The 24822-nt window shown below is 45.8% G+C and overlaps 1 protein-coding gene across 2 annotated transcripts in view; it reads right to left on the minus strand.

Annotated features, from left to right (window-relative positions):
• Positions 1-170: 170 nt before the first annotated feature.
• Positions 171-24822, minus strand: part of RHOBTB3 (Rho related BTB domain containing 3) — an 82712-nt gene continuing 58060 nt past the window's right edge. For both annotated transcript variants that reach the window (XM_074994198.1, XM_074994197.1), the window contains 4 exons: positions 8957-9130; positions 6737-6903; positions 3961-4057; positions 171-2542 (listed from right to left, as the gene is read on the minus strand). In XM_074994198.1, coding sequence (XP_074850299.1) covers positions 2427-2542; positions 3961-4057; positions 6737-6903; positions 8957-9130 — 554 coding nt within the window. In that variant the 3' untranslated portion in view covers positions 171-2426. The remainder of the gene's footprint in view (positions 2543-3960; positions 4058-6736; positions 6904-8956; positions 9131-24822) is intronic.

A 24822-nucleotide genomic window follows, 5' to 3' on the forward strand; every position in this document is an offset into this window, starting at 1 on the left:
TTCCTTACATTGTCCCTGTAGAATCAAAACACTGACATTTCACATATGCCACATCTTAAAATGCAAGAACAGTTCGCTAAAGCTGATCCTAAGATTGTTGTTTTGCTGGTAAGCAGAAGGAACCACTTTGAAGATCTTTCTTCCAGTGTAAAACACCTGCTGTTGCAGATTCTATCTTTCAATTGTTAAGATGATCTGAGACTGGGGTCCTCTAGGTCTCAATACTGTTAAATGTCCATACACCAATATTTGAAAAAAAATCTACTAACTATCACCTATGCCTCACCAGAATGTTGCAGAAACCTATGGTGATCCTATTTAAGATCTTCAAGACTGATTTTTTTGGTCATATAACAAATGAATCCATACAACCTGAACCAATGCAATCAGTACATGGACCAGACACAGTACTTAGAAACACAAGTCCCCATGAACCCACGGAACTGATGCACCACTCTGCAAAAGCTTCCCCTTGAACACAGTTCAGTTTTAGGTTGTCCTGTCAATCAAACCTCTTGATAGAGCTGACCATGGATCTCTCTTTGTGAGTAAGATCCCCTTGGCAGCTGCAGTCAGCTGAAATGATAAAACTGTCCACCAATGGGGAAAGGGGTGCAGTTTGACTGCTGGAGACAGAACTTTCCAAGGGAAGTTTCCTATACTACAAAATGTTCTCCTGAACAGTTTTCACAACTGAATACAAACCCCTTCTTTGACTTCACTTTCCCTTAATTTTTCCACACACATATACATAACATGATGACACAATAACTGAAAATGCCCTAAAATTAAACCCTCTTTTTCTCCTACAGATTGGGAAGAAAGATAGTTATTTCTATTTTTAAAAAAAAAAAGGTGCCTCTCAGACAGTGCAATGATAGGGCAATATAAGCATCTAGGTAAAGAGAGAGAACTGTTGCTTACTGTCCCAAAGCCACCGAGACCTCTCTGTTGCTAGCCAGTGTATGACAAAGGTGCCTGTTGAAGTTATTGCTGAGGGGCAGAGGAAAGCATCCTGCCACAAACGAAGAAATAAAGCTGCCATCTCTTGAAACCTTCAGGAGATGATTGCAAAGTACATCCATGAAAGCTTCACTGAGATCTCTCATGGTAATTAAAAGGACGTCCCTGTGTGCAAAAAGTGCTTCACGTGCCACCCTTGCCTAACTCTACAATAGAACGAAAAGCAGGTGACACCAATACCTGTCTCTTTTGTACTACTATATCTTTTAGTACAAGTACATTAAAGAAAAGTCAGCAACTACATCCTGTTAAATTGGAGATACCAGCAGTTTGTAATTATAGTGGGAAATTCATTTACACACTTACCCAAAGTTCTTTCCCCTGTGGCAGGTTCAGCCATGTTTGACAGCTGGGACTGACTAAACTGTGATGGAGTCTCAAAACAGGTCCTGGCACATGGTATATGTGGAATGCTCTGGTCACATGTCCCCCATCCTCTCTCTCGCTGTGTCAGAGACCTGTGACTTGGGCTTCTCAAAGGTATCCATGGATATGTATGAAATATCAGTAGGCTCTCCAGCAGTTGTGGCATGTAGCACTTAGGAGATCCGTAGGTTGCCACCAGAACGACTGTTGGCCTCTCAACATGGCTGACACAAATACTTCTGTTTTACATGTGTCTGCTACTGGCTCCTATCGTAGTTCTTCTTTTGGATCCCCTATGCTATCTGCTCATGGATTTTTACTTTTCTATGGCTGTTCTATACCTGTGCTTGCACAGCCTTTTCTCCACACAGACTGAGAAGTTCCAGTATCTCCTGCCTCCTCCATGCTGGAGTGGAGTGTGTCTGGGACACGTAGCTGCCGTTGTCAGCTGTGCACAAGAATGCAGAGCTGGTAGGTGCGCTCACTAGCTGGACAATCAGAAAAAAGGCATTTCAGAAATTTGTGGGACTTTTGGAGAGGGAGCGAAACCATGGCATTCTCAATTGTAACCAAAGAGATCAGCATCACACACTGTGGAACAGCTGGTGAAGGATTCCTAGAATTGATGTAACATGGTGCTTATAAGTCACACTGCATCAACTTCAGTACTTTAATCGTGGCTCTATGCTGCTCAGGGAAGTAGTGTTACTGCATTTCTGTAACAGGACACTAACATCCATAAGAGATACATTTAGGTACTGACACATGCAGCTTACACTGAACTAACTTGGTAGTGCAGATGAGGCCTGAATTACATATAAGATTAACTCCTTAAGCTGCTCTATAGTGTATTCCGTAATCCTTTTAAAACATTACAGCAATTTATTATTAATTAAAAGAGATTAAGCAAGCACATGATAGAGCACCGCAGGATTCAAAATGTTTATTTTCATTCCTGCTGCATTTTAATAGCCTCCATGTAATTGCCAGTCTGCGATTCTCCAGTATATGAATACTGTGAATAATCAATCTTCTGGTTACATCACTATGCAGTGGCATTTCTGGGAGTTGACGTAATTCCTGTAATCCGCAAGCTGTTTCAAATACATACTAGAAGGCCATCTGTGCATCTCCACAAAATTGCGTTCTTCCACTAAAAGTAAATAAACAACATCAAAATTACATGTACAGACACACACACAATACAAACTGAAAAAAAATCTAAAATCTGGTTTAAACAACATTAAAGACACACAAGACCATAATAGAAAGGAGAGGTGAAGTTAAGGTAAAAACTCTGTCCATTGTGCCTGTGTTTTTTTTAAAAAACGAACTGTGTAAAAATCAACTGCCCGAATATCCTTGTTGCTGTGCTAGGCATAAATAAATAAATATTTCTTTAATGAACTAAGTATTGACTACATGGTTTTCTTTAAGAGAAATATAAGACAGAAGATTTGTATTTAGGACTATCTACAAAAGAGATATATAACATAGGTAGCAACAGTGCATGCTTTCTTATGCAGCCACAGCAAAAAAGGAGTAATTTGTTCTTTATAGCTCTGACTCCCTATTACTGAAAGGGACAACAAAGGGGATGTGGCTAGATCTCTAATAAGAGCTCAGATTCACAAAGGACACCAAAAGCCTTCTGATAGCAACAAAGGGTAAAATAAGCCCTAATGCTGAATTTCCTTTTTCTTTGGAGGTTGATTTATTTTTTTTAATTTTGTTACTTATGTTCCCAAAAAATAATTTTGAAAAAAACAAAACAAAGCAAAAAAAAAAAACCCCCACAATTTTGTCATCATAATTCAAGCTACATTTTAGTCACAAGGTATTCTTAGTAAAACTCATGGACAAGTAATGGCCAGCAGGCAAAAATTCACTCTTTTACTATATACCCTTAACTAAAACCTGGGGTTAGAAGGTTGGAAAACAGCCCTGGGAGCACTACAGGTGCAGGTAGGGGTGGCCTGCCACGTTTGCTTGGGGCAAGCACCGTACCCAGCTCCTCAGAAGCGCTGACTTCAAGCTCCTACCTACATATGCTGCCTTCACTCTGCCCCCACCCCTGGTTCAGCAGCAACCATTAGCTGGGAACCACAGCCAATCGTAATTGTTGGGGTGACAGGCAGCAGGGTACAACAGGGCAATACAGTGAGGTGTGCTAAGCTCTTGCTACTCCTATTAATCAGGCAGATGGTTTCTAACATTTCAAAAAACCTGTATAAAACAACTTGACTATTTTGTCACTTGGGTTTACTCGTATTAATTAAGTGCCATTTAATCATTCGGTTTTGTAATATGCTACATGAGGTAGTGGAAAGCACTATAAAGAGCTCAACTTTTTTCTTTAAAATGTGCTCATTATATGATATTTAAATAAGTATGTCTTGAGAAGTAACTTATAATCATGATTCAACATATAAAATAGACTTAAATACGCCTTTCCAGAGTCTTATGTCCTTAAATGCTCAAAAGCTCCATTACTTAGCATTTTTTCTTCAGTCTAAACATAATGGATTTTTTTTTTTATTTCTTTGTAAAATACAGGAATTGGTTAGCTACCTGAAAGATCTTGAAATTCAGGCTTTTGACTGAAGATGAGGTAGTTAGTGGCAATAAAATGAAGAAGCCATGTTGAAAGGCAGTCAGAGTTGTGAAACTGCAAAGATAAAAGGAAAGTGAAACAGAATACAAACACTGTTCATGACTATAACAGATAAAAGCAGAAAGGACAAAAAAGCAAATCATAATTTAAGATTTCCAGCGTCAAAAGAACAGCATAGCAAACTAAGGATCGCAGCCATGAGCAAAAATATATTAGGGAAAATATGGCACAATAAACTGGCAATGACATACAAGTTCTAACAGCGATGTCAGGTGGAAATAAACATACTAATATAAGGATGCCAAACGTATTCATATGTGAACAGGGACTTGGTGAAAATTGTTAAATACTGCTGTTAAAGGCAACCTTCCTTAGTTGAAGGAGGTGTAGCAGCAGCTGCTCAGACCCCTCCCCACAGTGGAGTTCAGCAGTAAAGCTCTGATGAAGAATAACTAACAAGCACAAGTACTAATACTGTAACTGATCCACAGTTAAAAGGAAGAAGAAACAAGTAAGAACTGTCACAGGAAGAAACTGACTTTAATAGTCTTTTGCATCCCAAATCTGTGTGGGAACGATCTGGGGATCCTCCCTCTGAACAATTACTGAAAACCAGGTGCAATATGGTAGAATTTTAAAAGACAATTACTGGGTATCACAAATTACATTCTAATGATTAATTCTACTTACAAAAAGAGTAAACTAAAACAGAAAATGTTTGAAATATCAGAAATCAGGCAGCAAACAGGTAGCTGCCAGCCACCATAACAGTCTCACTACGTAGACTTGAACTGAGAAAATCCAGGTCCAGTTAGAAATCAATTTCAAAATAGCTGTTGAAAGTATGTTTTATCTTTTCTCAAAATGTTTGGTTAACACAAGAGTGGGTAACCTAAACTAATTTTAGCTAACAAATTATAACTAATGCTGTTTAATGCTACAGCAAACTAACTCCTCTGCTGCGTCTACACTTGCATTCCTCTTTTGAAACAGCAACGAAGGGTCCTGTGGCACCTTATAGACGAACAGAAAAGTTTTGAGCATGAGCTTTCGTGAGCACAGACTCACTTCATCAGATGCACATCCCATCTGCTCATAGGAATAGGGGATAAGCAGATTCCCATCTGCTTACAGGAATAAGGGGACTTTGAAGTATGCAGGGTCCTTTCGAAAAGGAGCCCCGTCTGGACGAGCCGCATCAATTTCGAAGTGCCGCAGCCGCCCGCATGCTAATGAAGCACTGAATACGTATTGCAGCGCTTCATTAGTAAACTTCAAAATGGCCATTTGCATGGCAATTTTGAAGTTTTTGGCTACTGTAGACATAGCCTAGGACTGGAAGGGACCTTGAGAGGCAATCGAGTCCAGCCCCCTGCCCCAATGGGAGGACGAAGTACTTGTCTAAACCATACCTGATAGACATCTATCTAACCTGTTCTTAAAAATCTCCAGCGATGGAGATTCTACAACCTCCCTTGGCAATTTATTCCACTGTTTGACCACCCTGACAGTTAGGGAACTTTCTCCTAATGTCCAACCTAAACCTCCCTTGCTGCAGTTTAAGCCCATTGCCTCTTGTTCTATCTTCAGAGGCCAAGAACAACAAGTTTTCACCCTCCTCCTTATGACACCCTTTTAGATACCTGAAAACCGCTATCATGTCTCCCCTCAATCTTCTTTCCCAAATTAAACAAGGCCAATTCTTTCAGCCTTTCTTCATAGGTCACATTCTCTAGACCTCTAATCATTCTTGTTGCTCTTTTCTGAACACTGTCTAATCTCTCCACATCCTTTTTGAACTGCGGTGCCCAGAACTGGACACAATACTCCAGCTGAGGCCTAACCAGCACAGAGTAGAGCGGAAGAATGACTTCTCGTGTCTTGTTCATAACACACCTATTAATTTAATAGGAAGAAGGATTCTTTCAAACATTGGGGTTTACTTTCAAAAGAGCAGCGTCTACACTGGCTTTCTTCTTTCAAAAGCAGCTCTTTTGAAATTAAATATACAAAAGAGGTGCAAATTTGTACCTCATTTGCATGCCTCTTTCGAAAGAGGAATGCAAGTATAGACACACCCCTCTTCTCTCTTTGTATGGCTCTTTTTCCCCCCAAGAGTTTATTACAAGTAAGCTAATTCTACCCTTAGCTATTTTCTTATGAAACACTTCCTTTTGGAAACCTCACTTTATCTGGGAGCCATAAGAACAATTTTATCTTTGTCTTGTCTTTACTGTCCTTTTCTGTTCCCACAATCTGTCTTTATTTTTGTCTCTCCTCTTTCCTCTGCTGTTTTCTCAGCTCCCTTACCTTGTTTTACCACCTGGTATGTTTTTTTAAAAGCATTTTGAAGCATGCGGTCCATTACGTCTAGTCCTTCTGTACAAATGAGATGTGGTGCAAGGCTCCTTCAGCGCCACAGGAGGAACCACTACATCTAAACTCACCGAAGTCCTTTATGACAGTAGTAATTTAGCCAAACTGCACAACTTCTATGTGGCTCAGTGGCAGGACATGTCACAAATTCACAGACATGCTGCAAGTAAAGTTTCTGTGGCACAAATGTGGTGGAAGCTATGCTCTTGGCAGGCTGTACTTTGCCTATCCTTGTGCTATGACAATCCCTAAAGAGCAGATACAAATATCCAACCCTGAAAAGTGAAATATCAAGAAAAATATTTTAAACAATTCCATTATTAAAATATTGCATGTTCACATATGAGCAACACATACCTTGGCTTTTCTGAGCAAACTGACAACGCTGAGACTTGTAGAAGTTAATTCCCTACTAGGCATACTCTGTAGCTGTGTGATGATATAAAGCTCACAGATATGCTGGAGTCTGGATACCTGGTACATTTCAGCACAAATCAAGAGAGACATGGCCTGCAGAATACTGGCTGGAAAAAAAAACAAAAAAAAACACATGACATACCGAACTACACTCTCCTTCGTAGGCTGATCAAAAACAATTTTTACAGTGACCACTTAAATTTGCTTGGAACAGAAACACAAAGTGCTTCTAATAATTTCCATATGTTTTTGTATTGTATTTTACAATTTTTGACATGTGAACTCTATCTTAACAGAAAAGTATTTCATTTCAAAAAGAGTGGCCGATAATTTATCTTGTAAAAAATATTAGTGCAATATGTTACTACTAAACCCTCTAGAGCATGGGTCAAATAATACAAGTGAGCACAGGTGAGTAGTCTTCAATGTATTTAGGCTATGACCTTCCAATTTACATCATTTGGTTGTGCGGTGATAATTTGTTTTAGTCAAATTACGCAAAATTTCACAAAAAAGCCAGACATAATACAACTAGATCTTTCTCATTTTTCAGACAGTAAATGGGATACCATTTAAGCAGAAAAGCAAGAGGTAAAAAGAAAAAAAAAAGTAGGGAAAGTTATTTTTTAAAATATCATTTTATTCATGTCCACTAGGAGGAGTCGTGAGTTAAAACTTCCAATATTCCTTATGACAGTTTATAAAACGAAAATTACTTTAATCAAAATCTATTCTGGGGATTTACTCCAGCTAATCAGCTTTGTCATCTATCTCTCTCTCTCCCTCTCTCTCTCTCTCACACACACACACGTTGTATGTCTATATTTGTACTTGTACACTTCTTACTAACCGGGAGATTTGTACTAACCTGGTGCTCATACTAAGAAAAAAAAAAATTAAATATTGTTTTGATCTAGAAAATGGTCTCAAGGCACTGGAAATGCCTTGAAATGACTTCACATTTAATTTTCAGCATGTTATTTAAGATGAATAAAACATTTGCTAATTTTTACTTCACCCTAATTCCATTATAAATATATTGCATTGGAATGATGCACTAATGCATTGTATTTTGGTAAGTTACGAACAAATACAAAATTTTCCTTTTTAAAGGAGAGAACTTGATTTACATGTTGTGCTACAGAAAACCACATCTAAGACAAAAAGTTTCAAAGAAGTATCTTCAGCCAGTAGAAATCTTTAACTACAGATACGTCCGCCAACATAAACACTTTTACTAAAGGTTGCACCTCTTAAAACCGGATCAGAGAGCCTGGGAGGTTGTGGGCAGGAGGGTCATCCGGGGACAAGGGCAACAACCCCTGTAGTCCGTCTGGGGACTGCGCAGGACCAAAGCTGGTGCTGGCATCCCCTGGCAGCTCTGCAATAGGTAGTGCAGGCCTGGAGCCGATATCCCCTAGCACCTGTGTGGGGGACAGCATGGAGCCAGGGCTGGAGTCCCCCAGCAGCCCCATGGGGTGTTGGGGGGCAGTGTGGGGCTGATGTCTAGCTGCCCCTCACAGCAGCAGCCAGGCAAGCAGTCCTCTCTCTCTCTCTCTCTCTCTCTCTGTCTGTCTGTCTGTCTGTCTGTCTGTCTGTCTGTCTGTCTGTCTGTCTGTCTGTGAGAGAGAGAGAGGGGGGGGGTGCCGGCTGCAGGATTGGGGGCCCATAGCAAGGGACCTCCCCAATCCAGTAAATTCTCTTGTTTGGGACCAGTTAGGTCCCAACCATGCCGGACCAGGTGTAACCTATAGCGAATGTACAGTACCTGGTAATGCAAAATTCGTTCCTATGTACTTTGTTTACAACACTATTACTTTGACAAAAATGCAGAAGGATGAAGGTGTTAAGAAAAGTACTGTTAGTCTCTCATTTAATTTTATTTTGGTATTACACCTGAATATTAATTTACCGAGCAGTTAAAATTTTAATGTATTTGACGCTGCTGGAAAAACAAGTCAGGTTAGACTCACTACATAAGAAGCAAATCCTTCATTCAGTATATTGGAGTGGCAGGGAAATGAAAAAGTGTTGGTGTGCCTCTTTCCCCTTACTTCTCCCTTCCTTCTCCCTACCCCACTCCCAAAAATCTGGGGGCAAAAATATACCTGAAGTATGCAATGAGTTAAAAGGATGTAAGATATTTTTACATTTGCTTACCAGGACAACAGGAGTCAGTATACAGATACTCTAGAAAGGAGAGGAAAGTATCTTTGGAAACCCCGTAAACGGGAACCAGAAAACTATTTGCTTCCATGTAACTTCCATTAAACATAGCCGCCATTACCTCACAGCGAGCCACTAGGACTGCTCTGTGGGCTGGTACAGTAGCACCTGAAAGATTAAAAACAAAAAAAATTATAACACATTTATCACTATTGCCTGCTTTCTACACCAGTTTTGCAAGTTAAAGTAGTATTAACCACTTCAGGCCAAATTCTTAGCTGGTATAAACTGACATCACTCCACTGAAGGAGATGTGATAATTCAAGTGAGCTGAAGATTTGGATCACTGTGTCTTCTGTATGTGGTGGTGGTGGGGGGAAAGACGTGCACGGATCTGCAGTCCTGGGCAAGTAACCATTGCCCAAATAGTTCCATCGACTTCAGGAGCATCAATGACATGCAAGGGAGCAGACAGAGTTGCCGGCCCCCTCAGCAAGGTTGGGGGTAGTGGCTCTGTACTCGTGGAAGGGGTGGGGTCTTGGGTGGAAGGGGCACAGCTGGAGGCAGCCAGCACTCAGCACAACCCAGAACATGCTGTGCTGTGCACCTACCCCTCAAAGTTGCCTGGAGTGTACTATGTAGCACTCTGTCAACAATTTAAAGGGCACAGAGCTCTGTCTGCCACCACTCCTGCAGTAGCTGTGGCCAAGAGTCCCATGTCCTTTCGAAGCACCAGGCCCCAGGGCAGGTGAGTCCTTTATCCCATATCTCCCTCCCATCAGCAGGTCTGCTGACATGACTAAAGCTTTATGAAATCACATGCAAATCACACTAAGAGGAAGCTACTCACTTTGTGCTGTAACAAAGGTTCTTTGAAATGTATATCCCTGTGGGTGCTCCATTCTGGGTGTCAGTGTGTTCTTGGGCAGGTGCTCAGAGAGATTCTTCCACAGCCATGGTTTCTTGTGCCATGCATGTGCAGAAGCATCACTTCGTGACTTCTGGGGCACACATGTGACACAGCACAGGCTCCTCTGTTCCCTCTCTACCTGACACACAGTAAAGGATGCTCTAAAGCAGGGGAAGGAGGGGGGCAAGTGGAGCATCCACAGGGAGGCACATCTTGGCAAAAGAAAGGTTACTCACCGTAGTAACGGTGGTTCTTTGAGATGTGTCCCCGTGGGTGCTCCACATTAGGTGTCGGGCTCGCCCGGCGCCGCAGATCGGATCTTCCAAGCAGTTTCTGCTGGACTGCGCATGCGCCGGTGTGCGCCGCTCCCGTGCGCGCTCCTGGCTACGTGCGCGATCCGGTCCCCGCCAGTTCCTTGACCAACCACCTCAGATGCTCCTGCAAAACACTAAACAGAGATCCGAAGCGGGGAGGATGGGCGGGTAGTGGAGCACCCACAGGGACACATCTTGAAGAACCACCGTTACTACGGTGAGTAACCTTTCTTTCTTCTTCGAGTGTCCCCGTGAGTGCTCCACATTAGGTGACTACCCAGCAGTAACCCAAGATATGAGGTGGGTAATCGGATCATGTACAGCTTGTCCCTGAGAGGGCCGCTGTCGAGAGCTGGGTATCCTCTTGGAATACCCTGTGAAGGGCGTAGTGCTTGGCGAAGGTGTCATAGGATGACCAGGTTGCCGCTCTGCAGATGTTCTTTAGCGCAACGCCCTTGAAAAAGGCTGTTGATGCCGCCACTGCGCTAGTGGAGTGAGCCCTGGGCAGGGCCAGTAAAGGAGTCTTCTTGAGTTCGTAGCACATTTTTATGCAGGACACGATGTGCTTCGAGATTCTCTGTGAAGAGAGACCTTCTCCTTTCGATTTGGGAGCGAGAGAGACTAGGAGTCTATCCGTTTTCCGAATGGGCTTGGTCCTGTCTATATAGAAGACCAGCGCCCTCCTCACGTCCAGGAGGTGTAGGCGTGCCTCTTCGTTAGAGTTATGAGGCTTTGGATAAAACGAGGGTAAAATAGGTTCGTTAATATGAAACTCTGAAGAAACTTTAGGAACAAAAGCTGGATGCAGCCGTGGAGTCACCGCCTCCTTGGAAAAAACACTGCAGGGTAGCGTTGCCATAACTGCCGCAAGCTCGCTCACCCTGCGAGCTGACGTGATTGCGAGAAGGAAGGTCATCTTTATCGTAAGGAGGCGGAGGGAAACGGTGGCTAAAGGCTCGAACAGTGGTCCCGTTAGCGCACTAACCACCAGGTCCAAGTTCCACGAAGGTGGAAGCAGTTTCTGAGGGGGGTATAGGTTTACCAACCCTTTGAGGAACCTGGTAACCATGGGATGGGCGAGCACCGTGTGCCCTTCCTCTTCGTGTCTGAACGCCGAAATGGCGGCAAGGTGGACCTTTAACGAGGATAGTGAGAGCCCTCCTCTCTTGAGGTCCAGTAAATACTCTAATATCACAGGTATAGGCACTGAAATAGGGGCTAGCTGTTTGGTAGAACACCATGCCATGAAGCGAGTCCATTTCTGCTTTTAGGTCTTCCTGGTGGAAGTCCTCTTGCTACTTTCCAGGACTTGTTGCACTTCCTCCGTACATGTGCTCTCTAGGGAGCTGAGCCATGGATTAACCATGCTTGTAAGTCGCAGGCCTTGAGGGGTGCGGATGCACTATGGACCCCTGGGCTTGCGTGAGCAGATCCGGCGCCACCGGGAGGGGCATCGGTGGACAGTCCGACATGCGCAGGAGTAGGGGGAACCATTGCTGTCGATCCCACCTTGGGACTATCAGGATCATTCGGGCTCCTTCCCTCCTGGCTTTCTGCAAGACTTTGTGGATCAGCACTGTGGGAGGAAAAGCGTAAAGCAGGGGGCCCCGCCAGGAGATCGCGAATGCATCTCCCAGGGACCCCCGTCCCAGTCCTGCCCTGGAGCAGAATCGTGGGCACTTCTTGTTGTGTTGAGTGGCAAACAGGTCTATCTGGGGAAAGCCCCATGCGTGAAAAATCGGTCATAGCAGATCGGGACAGATCTGCCACTCGTGCGTGAGTGCAAAACGCCTGCTCAGCTGGTCTGCCTTCACATTGTGAGTGCCTGGTAAGTACGAGGCTTTCAAGGTTATATTGTTGGCGATGCACCAGTTCCACAACCGGACTGCTTCCGCACATAAGGCACGGGACCGAGCTCCTCCTTGCCGATTTATATAAAACATGGTGGAGGTATTGTCTGTACTGATCCCAACTACTTTGCCTTGTATATGGTCTCGAAAGTGTCTGCAGGCGTTGAACACTGCTCTGAGCTCCAGTATATTTATGTGCAGTGACTGTTCCGTGGAGGACCACAGTCCTTGCGTCACCTCTTCGCCCATGTGTGCTCCCCACCCTATGTGGGAGGCGCCGGTAGTGAGAAAAACAGATATTTGTGGTTGGTGAAAGGGTACCCCGTTAGCATGTTCTTGGGGTTTACCCACCATTGCAGGGATTTGCGCACCTCTCTCGTGTGCGACACCACCCTGTGAACGGTGTGTGCTGCCGGTTTGTAGACGCTCGCCAGCCAGTGCTGCATGCTGCGCATGTGTAACCTGGCGTTCTGTACTACGAACGTCGCTGCTGCCATGTGGCCCAGCAGCTGTAAGCACGTCAGAACTGGCACCATAAGGCTGAAGGTGATGACTTGCACGAGGGAGCCGATGGCCCGAAAGCATGTCTCTGGTAGATACACTCTCGCTGTAATAGACTTTATGCGTGCCCCTATGAACTTTATGTCCTGTGTGGGGTCTATCTTTGATTTTGCCAGATTGATAACCAGGCCAAGCGAAGAGAACGTGCCTGCTGTGACGCGTATCATGCGTAGTACCTCTTCCTTCGAGGCCCCTTTGAGTAGGCAGTCGCCCAGATACGGGAATATAAATACCCCGTCTGTGCAGGTAGGCTGACACCACTGCCAAGGTGTTGGTGAAGACTCTGGGGGCCGAGGAGAGGCTGAACGGTAGGACCTTGTGTTGAAAATGTTCTTTGCCTACCATGAACCGGAGGAATCATCGGTGAGCCGGATGGATAGTTATGTGAAAATACACGTCTTGTAAGTCAAGGGCTGCGAACCAATCTCCATCGTCCAGTGCCGTAAGGATGGAGGCGATTGTGATCATCCGAAAGCGTTGCTTGTGCAGGTACCGGTTGAGGCCTCGAAGATCTAATATGGGCCTCCAGCCACCTGTCTTTTTCTCCGTGAGGAAGTACCTCGAGTAGAACCCTTTCCCTTGCAGTTGCTCCGGCACTCTTTCCACTGCCCCTATGAGCATGAGATGGTCTACCTCCTGCTTGAGCCTCGCTACGGGGGAGGCCTCCTGGAGGTGGGGCCTGGGTGGAGGTCGTGGCGGTGGGAACGACTGGAAGGGGATGGCATACCCCGTGGCTATGATCTCCAGCACCCATTTGTCTGTGGTGATCCTTTGCCACTGGTCGTAGAATGGTTGGAGGCGATGGTGCAATAACAGCTTCAGATGACCTTGTGCGATGGTAGTGATGGCGCAGCCCTGGATCTGTGTGTCAAAGTCGTGGCCTTTGGCCCTGCCCCAAGGACACATGGCTCTGTTGGGAACGTCGCCTGCGAGTTCTGTACCGCTGGTGCTGTTGATGTCGCCCTTGCTCGTAACGCCTGTGGTACTGGGGACGCTGTGGCTGGTACCGTCTTTGTTGAGGGTAGTACTTTTTCTTTCTGTATGGAGGGGTGTAAATCCCCAGGGTCCTAAGTGTGGCTCTTGAATCTTTACTGGAATGAAGGACCGGGTCAGTTGATTCAGCAAACAGCTTCTGCGTGTCGAAGGGAAGATCGACGATCTTTGCCTGCAGATCCCTCGGTATACCCGAAGTCTGGAGCCAAGACTCCCTTCGCATCACCACTGCCGTAGCTGTGGAGCGTGCTGCTGTGTCCGCAACATCCAGGGCGATCTGAACTCCCATCCTCGAGGCCGCGTAGCCTTCTTGCACGATGGCCTTGAGCACCGGTTTCTTGTCCTCTGGAAGCGAGTCCATGAGGGAGGTTAACCTAGTGTAGTTGTCGAAATTGTGCTTCGCTAGATGCGCTGCGTAATTTGCCATTCGCAACAGTAGAGTGGAGGAGGAGTAGACCTTTCTGCCGAACAGCTCTAGCTTCTTGGCATCTTTGTCTGTTCCCCCTGTCTTGAATTGAGATGTCTTTGATCTTTGTTGCGACGACTCTACCACCAAGGAATTTGGTTGTGGGTGGCTGAACAGGAACTCCATGCCCTTCGCCGGCACGAAGTATTTCTTGTCCGCTCTCTTGTGGACAGGCGGAATAGTCGCAGGGGTTTACCATATCGTAATGGTGGACTCCAAGATTGCTTCGTCAAGCGGTATTGCTATTTTGGAGGAGGCCGGAGGTCTCAGATTTTTGAGGAGCTTATGGTGTTTCTCTTGCACCTCTGCTGTCTGGATGCCTTGCGTGAAGGCCACCCTTTTAAACAGCTCTTGAAACTGTTTGAGATCATCCAGAGGATGGATGTCCCCCAGAGCCGTAGCCTCGTCCGGGGAGGAGAGCGAGGAACCACTAGGATACGCCTCTCTGGACCCTTCCGGTTCCTGTTGGTGAGGGGACATCCGCTCGCTGGAAGCTTGCGAGGGAAAATCCCGGGGTTCCAGAACCAGTTCCCCCTGAGATACTTGAGTCTCTGTCCCCGTTCGCGATTGCCCTCGGGGATACGGGACCGTCTGTGGGGATCTTTCCCTGGTAGAATGCTGGTGGTGTCTATGCCCCGCGTGATAGGGACGACCATGGCAGCATGGGCACTGTTCTTGGGAAGGTGACCTGGACCACTCCCTTGGTGCGTACCTCCTGTGTCTGGGGGAGCGAGATCGTCGAGAGACATGGGACACTGGAGAGAGCGATTTGTGATAGTACTCCAGCGGCTCAAACCCCAAGAAGGGTGAGGGTGGTCCCAGCCAGGGCAAGGCTGGTTGTAAAAATGGAGACGGGGGCTCCGGGTAGGCTAGCGGGGACCCCTGCCTTCTACTTGGAGTCCGCAGCATGAGCGGAGGGCTGAGAGAAAGCAACTCTGCAGCCCTGTCTGGAGAGGGGCTGTGGTGCCTTGTTTTCTGTGCAGCCTTCCCCCTCCCTTGAGGGGGTGGCTCCGCCCCCGACGTGCAGGGGATCTCGGGCCTGTACACGCCGCGCTCTGCACGCTCTTGGGCGGTGCCCTCCGGTGCCTGCAGGCTGCGTGCCTGCGCGCTCTGCACCGCCGGTTCCCCGGGGGTCGGTGCCGCTGCCTGCGGTGCCGCCAGTACCGGCGCTTGTTTAGCCACCGCCCTGCCTGCGGTGCGGGGCGTCTGTTTGATCATCGGAAGCTGAGCCGCCTCCACATGGCTCTCCGTGCTGCCGCCGATCAGCTGTTGCTGCGGCTGGGGGCTGTGCGCTCCACCCGTCCCGCTTGCTGTTGCTGCCGGCAGGGATCGGGTTGGGGAGACTTTCCTCCGTTTTTGCGCTGATGGGGTGAGGGAGGAAGCTTTCCTTTTGTGGGCCCCGGAGGGTCCCTCCTGCTGCGGCTGCTCCGGCACGTCTGGCTGGAGGGCCTTGTCGAATAGCAGCATTTTAAGCTGCATCTCCCTGTCCTTCCTTGCTCTGGCTGTTAATTTTGCACAGCAGGAGCATTTCTGCGTGACATGGGACTCCCCAAGGCACCTTATGCAGTGACTGTGCCCATCAGACGATGGCCTTGCCTCTCGGAAAGACTCACATTTCTTGAACCCTGAAGAGGACATCGTTGGTGAGTCTTTTAGTTGTTAACTGGGTACTTAGCACCTTCTCTGTGCTGTTTTCCCCCTCTCGGATAGCCTGCCATGGCAGGAGGGCTAATGGCCCTTGGCTCCTGGCCTCCGGTGCTCCGGTTGTTACTAGGACTGGACTGAATTCCGTCCCGCTTGTTGTTTCTTGTTTTTTGTGTTTTTTTTGAAAACAACAACTCGCTAACTTAACAATAGACTAAGAACTTGAAAACTTTAAAGAAAACGGCTAAAAGCCATTGAATACGCTAACTTGGCCGTAGCCTAGTCGGATTCCGTCTGCAGCCGACAGCGGTTAAGAGGAACTGGCGGGGACCGGATCGCGCACGTGGCCAGGAGTGCGCGAGGGAGCGGTGCGCACCGGCACATGCGTGGTCCGGCAGAAACTGCTTGGAAGATCCAATCTGCGGCGCCAGGCGAGCCCGACACCTAATGTGGAGCACCCATGGGGACACTCGAAGAAGAACCATCGTTACTGCACAAGGTGACCAACTTCCTCTTTTTAGGCTGTGTCTGCATTACCACCTTCCTTCGAAAGAAGAATGGTAATGAGGCTGTTCGGAGTTTACTCATGAAGTGCTGCCATGCATGAGCAAAACTTCATTAAGCAAATTCCCTCCCGTGGCAACCCCAAAGTTTTAAACTTTGGGCTACCGGCGTGCATCTAGCCACAGCGCTCCCTTCGAAGTCCCCTTACTCCTCAAAGTACTGGTTTGGAGCTCTGTCCCTACCACAGTCGACAATACAGGTTGGCCCACTTGGCTAGAAGTGATGTTAGATAAGAGAACATAGTGCTGGGGGAACATGTTAGTGGAAGACCATGTGGCCACCTTACAAATATCCATGAGAAGTACATTCATGAGAAAGGCAGTAGCAGAAGACATTGCCTGGGTTGAGCGAGCCATAACAGTATCCTGTAACTCTCTATGTTGAACAGCATAACAAGCAGGGATGCAGGAAGAAACCCACTTCAAAAGTCTTTGGGATGAAACAGGTTCACCTTTGGACCACTGAGAGGAAGAGCCGAGGGGAGTGTGCCATGGTTTTGTACAGTTGATATAAAAGGATAACCTCCAACGAACATCCAACGTCTGCCCTGATGCATGTTTAGGATCAGAATGCAGCTTTGGGAAAAACCCAGGCAAGCGGATCAGCTCGTTGAAGTGGAACAGTGAAGGAACCTTGGGTAAGAACTTAGGGTGAGGTCGCAAGGGGACCCTATCTCGCCTGGCTGACACGATCGCCACAAGGAAGGAAACCTTCATAGATAGGTGAAGCCAGGAACACGTCACCAGAGGCTCAAAGTGCAGTTTCATAAAGGCAGTGAAGCACGATTAAAGGTCCCATATGGGTACCGGGGCCAGACGGTGTTCTGAAAGCCCATGAGAAAATGCTTGGTAATGGGATGGGCCAGGAACCAAGGTGAAAAAACGCTATGGCTGTGGCATGCACCTAGACCATGCTGAGGCTAAGGCCTCTCACACACACACAAAGGCAGAAGATGGTCAAGAGTAACTGGCAAGGGTGTGGCATGAGGGGAGACAGAGTGGTGGGAATCCATCCAATGGGAAAAACACTGCCACTTACAAATGCAAGATTTCCATGTCAATTCCCACCTGCTGCTGACAAGAATTTTCCTTACTTTCTCTGAGGAAGTGGTTTTAGCATTGTGGAGCCATGAAGGAGCCATGCATGGAGGTGAAGCTTGAGGGGATCAGGATGCTGAGTGTGGCCAAAGTCGAGATAGAAGGTTGTGGGGAGCACAAAATGGGCCAGGCTGGGGCAACTAGCACAACAAGAGCTTGGTCTTGTGTGATCTTGAGTTGTACCCTGTGGAGATGCAGAGTAAGAGGAAATGTGTACAGGAGGAGAGTGCTCCACGGGATGGTGAAGGCATCCCTGATGAAATGCTTGCTGAGCTCTGCTCTGGAATAGTATCGGTGACACTTCCTGTTGTGTCTGGTGGCAAACAGGTCTCTGAGAGGGTAACCCCACAGTTAAAACACCCAGTTGAGGGCCACCATGTCCATCTCCCATTCATGTTGGTCCATGAATGTATGGCTGAGAGCATTGGCCATGACACTGAGAATCCCAGGGCGATACATACCCACAGGATTGATCCGGTGTTGGATGGAACACATCTGAAGTTTTACAGCTTCTGAATTGAGCGAAGACGAGCAGACTTCCCACTCCCTTGCTCGGCAGCTGATGTAATACATGCATGTGATGTTGCAAGTAAGAATACTGACCAATTTGCTGGCTAGAAGGTGACAGAAGTTGTGGCAGGCGTAGCAGACTGCTCAAACTACCAACAGATTGATGAGGGGCATCTGTTCAGTGAACGACCACCTGCCCTGCACCGTGTGACAACCAAGGAGTGCTCCCTCACTAACGAGAGAGGCATCTGTGGTAAGAGTGACCGACAGTGGCAGTTTGTGAAATGGTACACTGGCAAGAACATTTCCCAGACATGTCCACCATTGAAGAGAAACAAGAACCTGTGGAGGGACTGGCACCGCCTTGAAGAATGGGCCCCTGGCTGCGGTATAGCATGAGGCCAACCCTGTTTGAATGCAGTGCATGTGAAGCCTGGCTAGCTTTACCACGTGAGTAGTAGCAGCCACATGGCCCAATAACACCAGGTAGACGCATACCATAGTAGCAGGAGACAGGCACACCAGCTGAAGGAGGTTGCACAGAGTATGAAATCTTGGAATGTGTAGGGATGCCATGGCTGTGACAGTGTCTATATGCACGCCTAAGAATTCCAGAGCTTGAGTTGGATGACTCGTGGACTTTACACAGTTGGTATGGAAACCCAAAGTGAAAAGAAGGTGTGTGGTGAGGTGCACCATGTGTTGCACTTCAGAAAATGATGGTCCCTTTATGAGGCAGTTATCTAGATAAAGGAAGTTGATGACCACTTGACAATGGAGATGAGCAGCCCCTACTGCCAGGGTCTTGGAAAACACCAACAGTGCTGTGGAAAGGCCAAACAGGAGGACCCAATACTGATAGTGGGAGCACCCCACTGTAAAATGAAGAAAACCTCTGTAAGCCAGGTGGATGGTGATATGGAAATATGCATTATGTAGGTCAAGGGCTGAGAGCCAGTCATTCTTGTCCAGGGCCGGAATAATGGTACCAAGAGTCACTATCCTGAAATGTCTGTAGAGGACATGCTCTTTGAGACATCTGAGATTGGTTTCTATACCCCACTCATCTCCAGGGTGAGGAAGTAAGTGGAGCAAACCCCACTGCCTGGAATTCCTTGGGAACAGGCTCAACCATCCCTAAACTGAGATGATGTTGGACCTCCTAGTCAAGGAGGCTCTCGTGACAGGGGTCACTGAAGAGAGAGGGGTTTGGGGGGGAGGGTAGGAGGCATGGAGGTGAAGGGGATGAAGTATTCTTCTTCCATCAGCTCCAAGACCCATCTGTCTGCGATGATGGACTACCACTGATGCAGAAAGGGGTGGAGACAATGGAGGAACGGTTGAACGGTGTCCTGTTGGAATCAATGGATCTTACCCTCGACCAAATTCTCAAAATTGTCATTTTGAAGATTGAGTGTGAGACGCTGAGGGTTGCTGGCTCTGAGGTTGCCTGCCCGAGCGATGGCACTGCAGCCTGTGCCTTTGGTGTTGCTGCTGGAATCAGGGCTGTTGCTGGGATTGGTGATACTGGTCCCCAAGGACATTGAAATGGAGTGTACCAAATGTGTGTACACTCCTAAGGTCTGCAGTGTTGTTCTGGAGTCCTTCAGTGAATGAAGGACCTCAACCTTTTTGTCAGCAAATAAGTGTTGGCGATCAAACAGAAGGTCGTTGACCTTGTGTTGAAGTTCCCTTGGCACCCCTGAGGGAAGAAACCAGGAGGTAAGGTGCATAACTACCACTGATGCAGTGACACGTGCTGCTGTGTCGGCGATAGTCATGGCTGACTGCATAGCGATGCTGGCAATGGTGTGGCCTTCCTTGATAAGGCTAGAGAGCGTCTGGTGGTAGCGGCCATGTAACTGGTGGCACGTAGTAGAAACATGCCTGATGAGTACATGGTGGAGCACCGTATCATCTAGTGATGAAGAGGATGGGTGCAAAGGGGAGGCCTCCTTCACCTCAGAGGAAGATCCTTCGACATCAGAGCACTCCTATGGAGAGAACTGCAGTGTAGATGGTTGCAGCAAAAGGTAGACAACTCCAACACAGGGGACAGTGTGGACTGATTACACCGATGCCGTCTTGGTTCAGACCATGAGGGCCACTGTTGCTCTGGCTGAGAGTAGTGATGGATGAACCACGGAGGAGGCAGATGGTAAAGCCCAGTGGTTGGAACCAATGAAGTACCTGCCATGGATTAACAGGGCTAGAATGTTGTGGTGAGAAGACACTGGCACCTGGTGTCGGCAGTCTAGCCTAAGAGGCAAATGACAACACTCAATGGTGGGATCGACATGATGAAGTTAGCAAGTGAGGAGAGGAGTGGTGCCAGTGAGACAGTGCCACTGTCAGTCCCTGCAGCATGGAGGGCGTCAGTGAAGCCCTGTGCCTGTGGCATTGCCGCTTTGTCTCCCCTGACGATCGGGAATGGGGTGGGGTATTGGTTCTGGACTTATGCGAGGCGTTCAGTTATAGGGAGTGTGAACGGTGCTACTTGTTAGAAGGCACAGTGGTACATGTGGACGCTAACACGATCCGCCTAATCCTGGCCAGCAGAGGGCTTGCTGGTGCCTCAGCCATTGCCAGTGCCTCCACCACAGGTTTTCATTTTGGCATGGAATACACCTGCTTTGGCGGTGGCAGCACGGATGGTGCTGGGGAGCCTGGGACAGTTCTCCCTTCTGGTATGGCCCATACATATGACGCTGGAGGGCAGGAATGGGCTGGAGAGGGAACTGGACCAACTGCAGGACACTCTTTAGAGGCCAGGGGATGTTTAGTGTCCTCACACTTGGCTGTAGACTTAGCCGCTGGCGCGTCCAGGGCTGGTGGCTGTTAAGATTTCTCATATAGGAAAGTCTTGAGCCGATTCACTTGGTCCTTTTGGACTCTTGCTTTCAGACTTGAGCAATGTGCACAGGATTGCGTTTGGTGGCCTTCACTGAGGCACCTCATCCATTTCATGCAGCCATCTAAGGCAAACATGCTGTTGCACGTGGAGCATTGCTTCACACCAGGAGAACCCAGCATGGCTGTGATGCAGTCAAAATCTAACTATTTCTATTTATTTATTTTAAATAGAATAGGGAAGAGAAGTTGGACTAAGGTAATGGCTAAGAACAGTAACAAGCTGATTAACTAAGTAAACTCCAGTCTCTTTAGAGAGAATAGTGATGATCCATCTGCAGTCAAGGGTGGTAGAGAAGGAACTGAGAAGCCTGTGCTCCACATGCACCAGAGAGCACGAGGAGGGGCTTCTGCACATGGGCAGAAAGCCACAGCTATGGAACAATCTCTGAGTGCCAGCATGAAGATGCACTGACACCCAGAATGGCGTACCCATTGGGACACTACTCAAGAATGATCCAAGGTGAAATTCCAATAAGTTAATGGAGATTCAGCAAATATGAATTTAGTGTAACTTAAGTATTTTACATTATAGTAAATCTGCACTGGTTTATATGTAATAATATCTAGGTATCACATCATTACTTCATATGCCATCTTACTATTTAGTATTTATATTACCTCCTTAGGGCAGAACTCCATTGTTCTACGTGCCGTATAGTCCTTTCCTTGAAAAGCTTATATCAGAGTCCCAATCCTACAACTTTTTGAGTCCAGGTCAGTTTTTCTTAAAGTGGGCTGTGGACCTGCTTTGGGAAAGCCATTAGTGGGCCTGTGCTGCTTTGTTTATCTACAGGGACTGCAATCATGGAGCCTCACAAGGTCCCACTGGCTCCAGTTTACCCTTTCCAGACAAGGGGAGATGCAGGACACAGTATGGCCAGGCCACTATTTTCCAGCAGCTCCTCTTAGCTGGAAATGGCAAACCAGAGCCAATGGGAGCAGCAAAGCTTAGTGGATATGGACCCTTTAGGTAAACAAAGTGGACCTGCAGATCCCAAAGCAGATCCACAACCCATTCTGAGAAATAGTGGCCAAGGTGGATTACTAGCACCTGCACAGCACTGAAGTAAACTGAATAAGCTCCACACAAGTACAGTATTTCACCATATGCAAAACGCACTGCAGGATCAGGGCCTAAAGACAATGTCTAAAGGGTGGGGAAGAGTCAAATACATAGAATTTTCACACAGGGATATTTATTTGCAATTAACTGATCTGTTTATTATACCAACCATCTCCACTCCTCTCTCAACCTAAACATCACTAAATGGCTTACTTCGCTTCTGTCACTTTCATCTTTGCTTCTATTTTCAGATTATCTAAATTAGCATACATTAACTACATTGGTACACCTGTTATGTATATTTTAATATATTTTATTCATGTGTAGCAGGTGCGCATTTAAAAAAGACAATTATATATACACATATTTGCATACACATACACATACAGTATTGAGAAGGTTAAATAACTTTTTGTATTTTTTTCAACTGGGAGCCATTGTATTTGTATAATGTTGAACCACCACTTAGGCTACATCTACACTACAGCAAGCTTTCAAAAGAAGTTCTTCCAAAAAATCTCTTCTGAAAAAGCCTCTATCGAAAAAATGTGTGCAGACACACACAAGTGGATTTAAAAAAAAACAAAAAAACGGTCTGCTCTTTTGATATAGTGCATCCACACAGCCCCCCACTCATTTCAAATAATGGGCTGGAGATCGAAAAATCTGGTGCCATGAGGACTGATCTTTTGAAAAAAGGGACCCCAGGGTGTCTTCACAAGTTTTTTCTAAAACAATCTTTAGGACAAAGGGGGCTTTGTGTGTCTGAGAGGGAAAGAGGGCCGCTCGAAAAAGTGCTGAGTTCTTTTGACTTAGGACTGAAAGAGCGCATTTTGTGTTCAGAAACTCCATGGGTTATTTCGGAAAAGGCCCATTTTTTTTCCCCAAAAGAACTTGCTAGTGTAGACGTAGCCTTACGGAGGTAGTATTGGGGCCCAAATTCAATGAAATCATTCACACACTCCCTAACAGTAGGATAACCACCAAAGTCCTGTCACAATATGTAAAATCTTCTTATTTACACAATATTCAATTTTTTAACTGTATTACTTCAAAAAATCAAATTAATTACAACTGGGACTAAAAAATTAAAGTAAATCTTAGTCTGAGAAAATAGTATGAAGCCATTTTTTAAATTCTTTCACCACCATTTTGTAACAGAGAGCATATGCTCCTTTGTAAATGTTAATTTATTCATCAGTGATATTTTCTGTGAAATATATAGTGAATGCTATTGTTACATCAGCTTCCTACAAGGAATATTGCAAGAGTAGAACTTAGAACTGAACTGTCATATGCTGCCAAGTTTTGCATTAGTGTTTTGTTTTCATTATCAAAAGGTCCTTTTGTTTTTACTGTATACTAAAGGCAGAAAAAAAAATCCCCTTTTCTAAATGCACCCATTTGGAGGCAATAAACTTCATACTTGAACTTGGATATTTCAAGCTAAAAAACAAAGTAATTCAACAATAATCTAGTCTTTGGAGAGAGGTTTTTTGTTTTTGGGGCAGGGGCGCTGTAAGCTTTTGTTTTGTTTTTGCATATTGGGTAGCAGTGATCAAATCAAGAAAATTGCTAGGGTTCTGACAAGTATCTTGCTTGATACTGATTTGCAATTACACACACCAGATGTATCATTATATTTTCCATGCATTTACTTTTAGTGGATAAGTGCATTTAGTTCTTATGAAAGTTATCCAGTGTGCCATTACTTTCAGGATTCTCACACCCCCCAGCCCCATGAAAAGACAGTGTAGGATGAAAATCCAAAGTTTCTGATGCATATTATGGTTTCTGTTAAGAGCCCTCACTTTTATGCCCAAATTTCATAGACTGGTATAAGACCTAACTAACTCATAACACATACCATGGTACACAAATACAGCTAGTGTTAGAAAGACCTTACAAGCACGGCCATGGCTTTCTCAAAGTCTGGAGAAAGAGATGATAATCACAGCAACTGTTCTCCAAGGCCAAGTCCAGAGGCTGAGACACAAGCCTGAGCTTCCAGGGATGAGATACCCTCCTCCCTCTCAGTATTCTCTACAAGACATTTCCCTAGTTCACTAATCCAGGGCCCCAGATACAAGAACATGTGTTGCAAGTAAGGTTTGTTATGTACTCTCATGGTTTTATTTTAACTCCTTCAGATACAAATATGTGACTCATAACCAATCGAACAAAGGCATCATTACTTCCATGGATACGTAAGCAGGACGAGAACCAATGTATATGCTGTTTAAACAAATGACTAAAGAAAAAACATCTGTGTATTGTCTAAAATGTTGCATGTAAATTACGAGTGGCATCACAGTGTAACCTTTTAGATGATTGGCTTATTGTGCACATCACGTCTTGCTGCCAGCACCTAGCCAGAGACTTGGGAGCTTTCACCCAGTCATTTCTCACTGCCCATTGATAATCGCTTGTAACCTACTGCTTGACAGTGCTTCACTGAGCCTAGCTTGACAGGCAAGGTGGAACTCTGCCAGTAGTGTGTGTAATAAACCCTCCTGCTTGATTCTATAGTGTCCGGACTTCGTTCCTAAAGACAGATCCAATGGTTTGAGACCTTTTAAAGAATATTTACAAACCTTCATAAACAAAATATCCTGCTCAATTAACATTTATTATCCTTTCCAATGATCTCTTCAATTATCTTAAAAGTCTCTACTATTATATTAAATCATGGAGGGACAAAGTGTCTCTGGGCTGCACCAGTAATACTGAAGTTACTAAAAACTAGCTGAATTACCCCAACTCAAGTTTCCCTCACCTGGCACAGAGGCTGCAAAAACAGAAAGCCATTAAGTAGAGGAGCTAAGCTAAACTTGTCAGTCATTTCAGTAACAATCAAGAAATGTAAAATATTTTAAAAATTCATTATTAAAAATACTAGAAAAATTATGCAAATTCTTTTGAACAGATTCTTTTTGCAATTTAAATTTGTTCTTCCTCTTCAAAATCTGTATGAT

Source organism: Carettochelys insculpta, chromosome 5 (assembly GCF_033958435.1).
Source record: "Carettochelys insculpta isolate YL-2023 chromosome 5, ASM3395843v1, whole genome shotgun sequence".
Lineage (NCBI taxonomy): Eukaryota > Metazoa > Chordata > Testudines > Carettochelyidae > Carettochelys > Carettochelys insculpta.